The sequence below is a fragment of the Anguilla anguilla genome, chromosome 4 (assembly GCF_013347855.1).
Source record: "Anguilla anguilla isolate fAngAng1 chromosome 4, fAngAng1.pri, whole genome shotgun sequence".
Lineage (NCBI taxonomy): Eukaryota > Metazoa > Chordata > Actinopteri > Anguilliformes > Anguillidae > Anguilla > Anguilla anguilla.
The window spans coordinates 34,161,486-34,173,104 of NC_049204.1; the positions used below are offsets into that span (position 1 = coordinate 34,161,486).

Genomic DNA, 11,619 nt, shown 5'->3' on the forward strand with positions numbered 1-11,619 from the left:
GTTGAGGCAAGGGGGAAAAAAAGGTTTTGTCTTCATTTGTGGATGTTTCCCGCAAAGTGTTTATTTGTATTTCAGTTATTTGCTTACGATTAAAGGCGTTTATCGGTGGCATGGGCATTACCCTCGTGTGTATTCGCACATTACAGGAGATAATCACAGAATGAACATTCCTCGCCGATGTGTTTTAATGACCTCCTGGTTTATTTGTTTACATATTTTTTTCCTGTCTTCAAACTCTTTGCCGCAGTTGCACAAGTTTTAGCTGAAAGCTATTTTTCTTAGTTATTCAACAACTACTCGCTGTTTGTTCGTGTCAAATCCCCAGTAACAGTAAACATGTTTCAGTTTTCAAAGGGACTCGCTGATGTTATCACAAAAATCTACTTTTAAGTTCTTTTTTGATTTGAAGATTAAAGAATGCAAAACAATGCGCTTTATTTCTTCATCTGGTAATTTTTTCGGAAAGCGCTGCGGTTGAATGATTGTGGCAGAAACGAGAGGCGAATGATTGTGCGACTGCATTAAGAGGCCCCCTCTGGGAAGCGGTGGAAGTGAGCTACGCTGCTACGCTGCTACACTGCAGGAGCGTTCAGCTCCACAGGGCTGCTCTGAGCCGGCCAGCAAGCTAGCGCAGCGTCACCGGGCTCACGCTGGCGGTGGGGATTTACCCCAAGAGCGCATTAAACAATTAAAATGTCAGCTTTTTAATTTTCGGCCAATTCCACGCTCGCCCCGGCCCTGCGGACCTGCAATTTAAAGTGCGCAAGCTGAGCGGCCATGTTGGAGTTTCATCATTCTCGCAGCGGGAGTGCGGACGAGTCCCGAACCCGCCCTCCCTCAGAACTGAACGCTGACCGCGGAACCCTTCCGGAACGCGCCATCCGTTACAGGGGCAGGAGCGATAGAGAAGGAGAGAAGGGGGAGACAGCCTTGAGGAAGAGAGATAGAGCTAAAGGCAGACGGAGAGATGCGGAGAGCAGAAAGGTCGGAAGACAGGAAGTGCCTTGCCTCGGAGCGCAGTCGTGCATGCTTATTGCCGTAACAATAAAGCTTAGGCCCGTTTGAATTAATTTCAGTTAAATTCAGTTGAGGAGGCGAGAGACGACTTCCTGTCTGATTCATCGAGGTGCAGCTTGAGAGAGCCCAGGAGCTGCTGCATCCCTCACCCCTTCCCCGCTGTTTAAAATACCAATTAAAGCCGGGGCAGGCGAATCTAGTTTTTGGGGCCGTCTAGACGCCGCTCCGTCCGACTCCAGCAGTGCAGTCTTCGGAAAAGCACCATTTTAGCGCACCTGAACACTTTAAAGGCAATTTGAAGCTTGTCCTCGTGCCACGGAAGAGTCACTGTAACGCTGTAGTCTAGCCAGGCCTTGGAAGGTTTCAGCCGCAGATATCGCTTTGCAGATTTCGCTTTGCAGATTTCGCCGGTCGGAGACGTTCAAAGGCGGGTAATAGAAATGAAAAAGTCGTTTCGCTGGGAGCTGGGGGGTGAGGCGGGGGTGCGTACGCCGCACGGTACTGTAGCGCTATGATACGGATAATCATATTCAGACCCATTTGCAAGACGGAAACAAGGAGCTTGCCGTTTCTAACGGGCAGGAAAATCAAGTTAGTAATAGGACACCCCCAGCCCTCAGGGATAAACATGCAGGTCAATGGACCATTTAATTTAGCTTCTTGATACTTTGGTAGAAATGAATACGAAGTCCCGCGCTCTCATACCGTATAGTGCATGTAGACAAGAAAAGTAAATGAGGTATGGCTAATACAATTGAATGTAATGAGTCTCCGGAACAACAGAGAGCTTGTGCTTCTGCACCATGGCTTACGGTACAGTTCACCCTTTATGTGTTGCTGCTTAGCGCTCACCATTTAATGAAGGCTGATTGGCAGTGTGTCTCAGTGCCCATTATCATCAGGAGGAGTGCGCATGGCGTAATCTGCAATTATCATTGCAATTACTAGGCTCGGTCCTCCGGGCTTAAATCAGCGGTCGCATTCAGGGCTGCTTTACCACCTGTAAAGCGTCAACCCAGAGGAGAAGCAAGGAAACGACAACCCCTGCTGTATCCGTCCATCTTAAGGCTGGCTCTTTCGCTTTTCCTCTCTCTCTGTCCCTCTCTTCCACCCTCCCTCTCTCTATTTCTCTCTCTCTCCCTCTCTCTCTCTCTCGTTCTTTCTTCCTCTCACTCACCCTCTCTGCCTCCTCTCTATATGCCCCCTCCCTCGACAGGGAATGTATAAATCACCCTATTATCAGTTGGGATGCCTTATCATAATTACACATTTGTCACAAACTGTCTCTGTTGAGCGTGATAAAGGGAGAGGTTGATTAAGCAGGGGAAGGGTATTGATTTCTATTGACAGTGCTCTCAAAGCTCCATAATGAATAGGATGCAAATGAGCTCCCAGCAGCAGTATATTTAATGACTGGAGGCTATAAAGAACCGGATGTCCTGGTCCGACGGGGATGCGTATCGTTTTGTGCAGGTACGCGGGCGGGCGCTTGTGTGGGAACAGAGCGCGGCGCTCCCATGGCTCGCCGCCGCGGTTCAGAATGACATTTAGCGCACGTCTGAGCGCGCTCCGTCTCCGGGCGAGCGCCGCTGTCGCCTGCCAGCCGTGCCCGGCCCCCGTTTGTAAGCGCCTCTGTGGTTTCCGGCGGTTGCGGCCCGTCGCTCCAGAGGGCACCGTATTTGGGTTTTTCCATTTCCAAAAAAAACATAAAAATACGGTGCGTCTGCCCCTCCCCCTTTCTAACGCGGGCGGGCCGTAGCGGTAGACAGTCGGAGAGGCCGGGGGGGGGGGGAGACGGGGGTCTGTCTGCGGGGAGCGTCTCACCACATGCCCCCTCCTCCCCATAAATCTGTGGCTCTTTTTCCGTTCGCCGCTGTGGGCCCTGCGGCCGGTGCCGCCCAGACTGTATCACATGAACCACGCCCACCTCTCCGCCACTGTCTGAGTCATTAAATACAGTGCAAAGCAGCGCGAGCAGCAGCGCAAGGTGTCATGTGACTCTTTTTCCGCGTGCTTTGAAATACCCACTGCTAAAATATGCTGGTTTTATGCGCATTGTTTGTTCACGTGTGTATTTTTGTTGATACTGTATGTGGAATATTCTTTCAAGTCACGTGACCAGTGTTGCTCAGCTTGCTGCTTGCTAAATGAGCAGTACAGTTCTCTGTTCGAGCAGGGTGAGAATCACTGCTTTATATTAATAAAAACAAATTAATCCACACACTGTCCAAGAATGCCTCAAGAGTCAAGAGACGGAAATAAGATCTCTAACGCTAAGGTGAAATCTGCCTCTGTCCTGTGCAGTATTATACACAGTGCACAATGCAGGCATTAATCACGTTTATTCTCTATCTCTTGGCTTTATGTGCACAAAAATATCACTTCTCAGGCATGTTCAGAAAGCTCCAACCATGTATAACAGAACTTGCTTTTGTCTTTAGAGGTTAATGCATCACCTGTTTTATGTCCTCATCCTGGCCTGTTGCAAAAGGGGGCCTGGTAATATTCAGCCCGAGCTAATCTTTTTTTCCCCCTCCTCTCTCCCCCCTGTTACGCAGCAACAGAGTGGCTCCTAGCAACCACGACCGGATACTGAAGCTGCGGCACGAGTTCCAGCAGGCCCAGCGGGAGGACGACCCGGACGACCGTGAGCGTGCCCACGGCGCAGAGCAGCCTCGGGTGAGCGACCAGACCCGGTCATTCACACTGGACCGCTCACCAACCCCGCCTGTGCCACCACTCTCCTCCCCTATAAATGCTCTTCACACACCCGGACCTCTGACCGCACACCACCAACCCATCCACTGCCACCCCTCTGTCGTCATAGTAACACCCATAGTATCACCCAGGAGCCCTAGATAGCTGAGACAGGATGCCCAGTCACGCCCTTCAAAAACCAGCCTGCCTTTTATTTAGACTGTTCCCACTGCTGCTTTATCTGAAGTGCTGTGTGAAAGGGGAGTTGTGTCAGGTACTTTTTTAATTGATATTTTGGAACTGTGGTCATCAGGGGGGAGTCTGTCTCATCAGCTGACTGGGTCTTCATTTCAACCGTGTCTTGAAGTCTCAGACAGCTATAAAAACCGACTTCATGGCTCGCTATTTTTAAGTGGGCATGACGTAGACTTGTCGATTCATTTCTTTGCCTCAGTTTTTTTTCCCTCAGTGATTTAAAAAAAAAAAAAAGCTTTTTTTTTCTTTTCCCACAGTTACAGAATTCTCCAGTCGTGCTTTTCCCTTTTTTGTACTCTCAAAAAAAAGAACGATTGAGAGACAATTTGGAGAAAATTTAGCAAAATGTTCTAAAGCTTCTAAAACGCTTCCGGTCCTTCTTTAGTATTCCTGCTATCATCAAGTGTAATTTCTCAGTCGTACGAAAGAGAAATTTCTAGTCCCTGTTGACGAGAGCGGGTCTTTTTTACTTATTGATTTTCCTCAGACAGTGTTCTGCTTATCTCTATTAATATATGAAAAGGGTTGAATTGTGCCTACTCTTAGGTTGTAGTCTCAGGGAAATTGTTCTGTTCTCATTTTCTGTGTGAGTAGAGTTCTTTTTTTAAATTTGGAGGCCTGCACTTTGTATTTATCTCTGTTTTTGCAGGATATGTATTGAGGTAGTATGATTTTTTTCAAGGTCTGATTTCAGTGTACACAATAAATTGGAATTCTTGTGTTCCATGGTGTTACAGGCTACATTTGGAGGCTAGAGGCTATGCATTATTTATTTTACATTTTTAACCTGAAGGGGGGGTGGGGGGGGGGGTGTGGGGTTCAGCCATGTATGCTGGGAAATTCTACTCTGGGGCGAAAGGTCAAATGGTTGTGTATCTTTTGGATGTAATGGCTTGAGACGGGCATCGGGGCTTGCCTGATGACTTCCTGTTCTTGGCGCGACGGGGATTTTTACAGATGACGGCCTAATTGCCTTTATGGAACAGAACCGTTTCATGGGTCAGAACACCGACCCTCCGTGTGCGGAGAACCACCGGAGAGTTCCACCCACCCACCGTTTCTCCTCTTCCTCCTCCTCCTTCCCAGGATATGAAAACAGAATATGGGAAATGGCTGATTTTTGCGTTTTAAGTCGTCTGATCAGTTAGGCCCCGCGCTGTAAGACAAAGCCAGACCGGCAGTGCAGTGCGTAGCCGTGTTAAAGCAGCCATTTCCCCGTGGAGACCCGGAGGAGGGCCTTTCGTCTCTCTCCTGAGCGTCGCTGTGGAAGGGCGGCGCTCGGCGGCGGCGGGGCCTTGTCTGAAGACAGACGGCTCTGCCGGCGCTCGGCCGCGGCCCCGCCGCGCCGGCCTCCCGCTCCGCTCAGAGCGGAGGATCCGGAGCAGTCAGACGGGCTTTGTTTACCGTGGCTTATTGCCGCTGTTTGTCTTATTGATGGATCAAAGCCCCCTCCTTTAGTCTAATACAGTTACACTGCATTTCCTGCTTCCGAGGGGAGTAAAACACTGGTATTTACACAGCCGGGCGGCCGCCGGGCTCCGCTTAAGACTCTTAATTGCCCTGCAATTGTTTACATTGTCGGGAGCGCGTTCCCGGTAATAAAATACGGTGGGGCCTGTCGGGCCCGGCGCGGCGCGGCGCGGCGCTCTCTGTATTAATGTCCGAGCACGCTCCCCCGGCGGAGGGGCCGCGGCAGCGAGAGGGCGGGCGAGGGGGGGGGGAGAGACGCAGGAAGCGCCTCGGTCTGGAATCCAGAGCGGCTCGAACATATACCGTTCGGTCAAAAAAAAACCCCTCTCAGGCAATTAGCTGAGCTGCCCTCGGAAAGGTCAGGGCCCGCTGCCAGGAATAACAGCCATTTGCAGATGTAGCACCTAATGTAAACACGGGGAAATATTGGAGAGGCCAGTACAGAAATTGTTCTTTTATTGTTTTTAAAAAAGGATGAATTTCAAAAAGAATGCAAGTTGAAGAGAAAAAAAATACATTCTGAAAGGGAGAGTCTTGCCGTTTTATATAAAAACAACACTTTCACACGGGGGGGGAGGCGGGGAGCTAGGGTGTTTGGGTCCTGTAGAATTTTCTTGGTAAATAAGAACGCTTATTTACCCCATGCCTTTGAGTAAAGCAAATGCAGTCAACGCCATGGTGACAGTACTACTTGTTCGTTCACTGACATCAACCCCATCCGCATGGCCACTAACTCAACACTGAAATTTAAAAAATTGTTCTGCCATTTTTCCTTTCTGTGTATAAAAGCAACAACAGTCATTTTACAGACCATTTATCCATGATGGAAATTTGATTTGGCAAGCAATCAAACATTCATGCTTAACTTTGACTCCCAAGGAAATGTATGTGCTTAATTTGTAACTTGGTATACGCGGTTTGACGACTCGAAAAAAGAACCAAATCTCACAAGCGTCTGTAAAGGGAAAAGCTCAATTTGCGCAAGACAAAGCAGGAGCCGTGTAGATTGAGCCCAGGCCTTAATCTTCTTTTCAGTTGTGCTTTTCAGAAAGATTTTTCTTCCCTCTCACTTTCCGGGAGCGCTGGAGTGGAAGGCGGAGTGAGAAGCGGTAATATATGGGGAGTAAAAGCGCAGAGGAGGGGTGAGGCGGGCCTGTTCCCGTCTCTCCGAGCCCTCGGGCTGAACGCTGAGAGGGGTAGCGTCAGCCGAGCATTATCCGCACACCCCGGCCCTGTCGCACACCACTGCCAAGTGGCAGGGAGTTTGAATGATTTTTCTCTCCCCCACGGTGTAATGTGCAGGGTATTAAAAAGGGGATTTCCAGATGTTAATCCCAAACTGCGCGTATATAATCCTGGGGCATTCCTATATATTTTTTAAACAATAAAAGTGAATCTGTGGGGGAGTTGAGAAGAACCCGATTCCTCAGAGCCCCTCCCCATAGGGTTTTCCTCTTGCACAGAATCAAACAGAAACAGAAAACTTGAACGACTGTCAATAAATGCGCCACGGATTATCATAGCCCTTATTTTTTTTTTGCCTCTTAGGCTTTAAAAAGATTTACTAGGAATGCAACTGTGCACCCCGGTGTCACAAAGCGACAGATGAGAAAAGAGGTTCACTTTTAAAAAGCAGGGAGAGAGAGGCTCGTCATCACTTTCAGAATGTTCCGGAACACCGATGTGAGCAGGTCAGAGGTAATAGCTGGGCCAGATACCCTGCCTGGTGCTGGACTACAGTCAGCAGGTGCTATCAGCAGGACGTTGTGTGAATTCAAACACGGGTGACCCGTCTGTCCAATAAACCACTCTCAGATAATGGAGAACCGATTCAGCATCCTTTGTGTGCTGTTTTGTGTACACAGATACGGGGGAGAGATTGAGTTCCAAAGGGCCGTGTTGTACATACAGTAGTGTGGACGTTTGTTTTTCTCAGCGTTCCGCTGGCAAGCTCCATTTTCAGATCTGTTGTGAATTACAAGTCTTACCCCTCCGCTGTTGTGTTTTCATTATTATTTTCTTTCTGGATTTCGTCAATGTTGCACAACACTGTTGTGTCTCCAATTGTCAGAAACAGAGTAACAGTTTATTTTTTTGTAATTGTCAAACCAACATTATGGTTCGTTTGCAAGGAATTTTTGCCTAACTTTATTTATTAGTTAGTACAGATTTATGGTACAGAGAGCAGGGTAGGAATGTTCTATGTATTAAGAAAGTTAACTCTTTTTCTGGATAGCAACAGCAATATTTCATTAGCCAAAACAACACTTCCTGTTGGCCTTGCTTTGCGGATGTGAGGCAGCCCCGCTCACAGCCGACGGAGAGGACTGTACCGTGGGCACCTCCCGAACAGCGGCGAGCAGACGGGGCTCATAACCCTAAACGAGCGGGTCCTGGTTCGGGGCCACGCATAAACTCAGAGGAGCAGCTACCATTGCCCTGGCCCCATTCTTACAGGAGGCGGTCCGGGGCATTTAGCAGGGAAATGCATTCCATATGCCCCCCGCGAGCGAGCAGGAGGCGGGGTGGAACTCTGGAAGCCATTCCGCGCGCCGCGGGGTCGAACGGCGAGGCGCGGGGCGCGGGCAGCGCTGGCGTCCATCTGCGAGAGCAGGCGCTGACACGGGACGTTTCTGCAGCCCTGACCTCGCTTTGATTTTGGGGAGGCCAGGCCTGCCCGGCCTATTATCAGCACTATTAGGACCCCGAGCCTCGTTCTGCTTTCTGAAAAGTCTGGGGTTGCGCCCCCCCCCCCCCCCCCCCCAATATGTTCTTACGGTCTCTGGTCTTTAATGGCTGCAAATAATTTTCTTAATTACACGTTTACTTTTTTTTTTTTTTACTTTTTTTGTTTCTGTGCTGGTATGTTTGGACAGGTGCCTCCTCCATCTTTGTGTGGTTTGGGCAGTGTGGGGGAAAAAAATTTAAAAAGCAAGAAATCTGCTGTATCGACATCATTTTTTAGTTTTTTCTTTTTTTTTTTTTTGTTCGTTTAGATAATGGGCATCTTCGTATTTGATTTCAACAAATGTCATGTTTTATAAAGCCCAGTATCCCAGCAGAACAGGGAGTAATCAGATTCCCCTCTGCTAATGCCATTACCGTGACTGATTATTCCTCCCCAGCCATTTGTCATTTAGTTCTGTGACATGGCGTCAGTCTCCTCTGCGTTCTGCCAGAACGAAAACCTAGCTTTCTTCTTTCGGGCGCTTCTGTCCTTTTCTCCTTCATTTCGGCGCCACGGAAAGTTTCTTTTTTCCACCTTTTCAGGTTTAATAAAACCACTCTCTTCCCTTCCAATAAAGTTGATATCATGTTATGACTACTTCCAGTTGTTAAAAAAACAGTGATACTCATTTTTCGCTGAAACTGGAGAGATTACAGAAGGAGTATGACTCTCTTGGAATCATATGGTTTTTTTTTGTTTATTTGTTTTAATTTTGAGAGACATGGAGGGTTCAGGCTAGCTTTCTAAATGAGTTAATTGTACTGTTATTACAGCTGTCAGTGTGATAGACAGCTGGCCTTTCAGATACGGTACGTTCTAAATTTTCTCATCTTTATCATGCCACAATACCTGTAATGGCATTGTCTGGACATTGAATGAGCATAGTGTGTGTCTCATACTCATACAAATTTACATTGTCCTCAATGCATATCTGAGGGTCCCTTCAAGGAAATTCTGCATTCCTAACTGTTTAGAATTCAAATTTAAATGAAGGGGCTGTCTTTGCAGCACTTCTCATGACAGATTAATTTATTACACAGTATATGTGTCGGAAAGTTAATCCTGTGCAATTGAATCTTAATTTGCGTGACTCTATTAACTTCACCTGTGATTTAAATGTTAAATGACCCGCCTGTTATTGATTGTGTTCAGTTTTGGGATAATGAAACCACCTTTGTAAGAAGGGTCTGAAGGAACATTTGAGACATTATTCAAAGGCAAGTATACCCCATTCAGTGAGGCTGAGTTATCCTGCCATGTAGAGCTTTAAATAATGCATATGTTAGAGCTGAGGGACATGGTAATGAGAGAATCATTTTTTTTTTCTCCAATTTTTTATTTACATAGGAAACGCAGCTTCACACGGTTCGTCAATCTGAGACCCAATACTGTCTACGTTCGCTGAATTAAAGGAAAGCCGTAATTCATGCACCCACCCACGTAACATGTAACTGAGCGAGCTCTATAATTGCACTTTCGGCATCACGGTTTCAGAAAACAGTATTTCAACAAGTGACTCTAATGAACGAATGCTCTCTGTGTTTTGTCCCTGGTGGCACTACGCATTTCATAATTGACGGAAACGCCGTCACACGATGCGCTCGTCATCGATGACTGGCAGGAGTCCAAGTATCAGGGCACATTCAAATGTGAGCAGCCACTGTGCTGGAGAAACCGTACTGTCATATACTGCATATCATTGCATTCGTGTCTGTTTCTGTTTCTACCAAATCGCCCTGCTGTGTCCAGTCCCTCATGAGCGGGAATATAAATGCTCAAAGACCTGCCTTACGTACATGCAAGTGCTAACGTGATGGCGGCGGCGGTGTATCTGTGTGTGTGTATGGGTAAGGAACTGGGCTTGTAACCTAAAGGTTGCAGGTTCGATTCCCCCAATAGGACACTGCCGTTGTACCCTTCAGCAAGGTGCTTAACCTGCATTGCTTCAGTATATATCTAGCTGGATAAATGGATGCAATGTAAATGCTATGTGATAAAGTTGTGTAAGTCGCCTCTGGATAAGATGGTCTGCTAAATGCCTGTAATGTAATGTAATGCTAAATGCCTGTAATGTAATGTAATGTAAAGTGGTGTAACGTGTGTGTGCGCGTGCCTTTCAGCCTGGTGGTGGGGCACAGACGGGGCGCCACTCGGTTTCCGTGGAGATGCAGATGCAGAGGCAGAGACAGGACGAGAGGGATTCCTTCCAGCAGACCCAAAGACAGTACAGCTCGTTACCAAGGTATCCCTGCCTCTCTATCCCTCTACCGCTCTCTCCATCTCAGTCCCCTATCTCTGTCTCTGCCTGGGTCTGTTTTTATCGCTGCGTCTCTTCTCTTTCTTCTCCTCTATCGCTTTCTCTTGTCTGTCTGATCCCCTTGTTCTTTTTCCTCCATTTCTCTCTATCTACTCCCTATATCACTGCCTCTCTGCCTCTACCTACCTTTATTGGCTTGTCTCTATTATGTCCCTCCCTCTCGCTCTCTTTCTGCATCGGTCTCCCTGCTTCATTCCCATCTCACTCTCTCTCTTTCTCGCTCCGTTTTTCTTTCTCTTCTCCATTGCCGTCTCTTTTGAGGGTCACAGGGATCAGTACAGCTGTGCATGCTTTGTCAGTGTGAGCGGATGGATGGCGTCGGGACTTCTTCAGGTGTGAGGTGGTTCTTGGTTTAAAATGGTATAATTTGATGGGCTTTGAGTGATTCAGATCAATACAGTTGAAGCCAAGGTTATCTGACATATCTAACTATAAACCATTCAACCTAAGTAGCTGAAGCCAGGCATCTGCAGTAACATTCTGGAGCATTATTTTGCCAAATGGCTGTAAAGAATATTCTCAGAATGCAAACCTGAGATGTTTCCTCAGTGAGTAATACTGCATTTTATTTCATCAATACTAGCCCATTTGAAATGGTGAATTATCAAACTGCCTTTAAGGCTCCAAAAAATACCCTTTCAAAACATAAGAACATGTAGCTTAAAAAATGTGTTTTCAAAGCGGAGTTTATCTTCACCACTACTGCGCGCTTGAGTTATTATTCAGGATCAATCACGACTTCAGTATAAGTTTGGCGAAATCCACTTTTCTACATTCTTTCTCCCCCCAGCTTCTTCCACGTATTTGTCACAAACATCAATAAAGCTTAGAAGTATCTGGAATATTAAGGCCCCCGGCAGTGTTTTATATCAGCGATTGCTTTTCCAGCTATCTTTCTGATGGGGTTCTACCAAAGATCTGTTTCTTGTAAATTCAGATCAGATAGCCGGCAGACTGTGAGAGAATGCCTCCTATCGCTTCCACGCCTGATGAAAAAGACAGGCCTGGTGTGAGGGGCTGCTGCTGAAGGCTGGCTGTAGGACAAACCATTCACCGCCATGTTTTTCCAGTAGACTTCACTGATTTTCATCATTAACAAAATAAAAAGTGCAGGCGCCCACTACGGCCAAGCATT

At 47.3% G+C, this 11,619-nt stretch overlaps 1 protein-coding gene across 8 annotated transcripts in view; it reads left to right on the forward strand.

The window, feature by feature from the left end:
- The window catches only part of LOC118225438 (partitioning defective 3 homolog), a 381,373-nt gene that overhangs the window by 363,831 nt on the left and 5,923 nt on the right, over positions 1-11,619 (forward strand). For all 8 annotated transcript variants that reach the window (XM_035413832.1, XM_035413834.1, XM_035413837.1 and 5 more), the window contains 2 exons: positions 3,576-3,696; positions 10,288-10,409. In XM_035413832.1, coding sequence (XP_035269723.1) covers positions 3,576-3,696; positions 10,288-10,409 — 243 coding nt within the window. The remainder of the gene's footprint in view (positions 1-3,575; positions 3,697-10,287; positions 10,410-11,619) is intronic.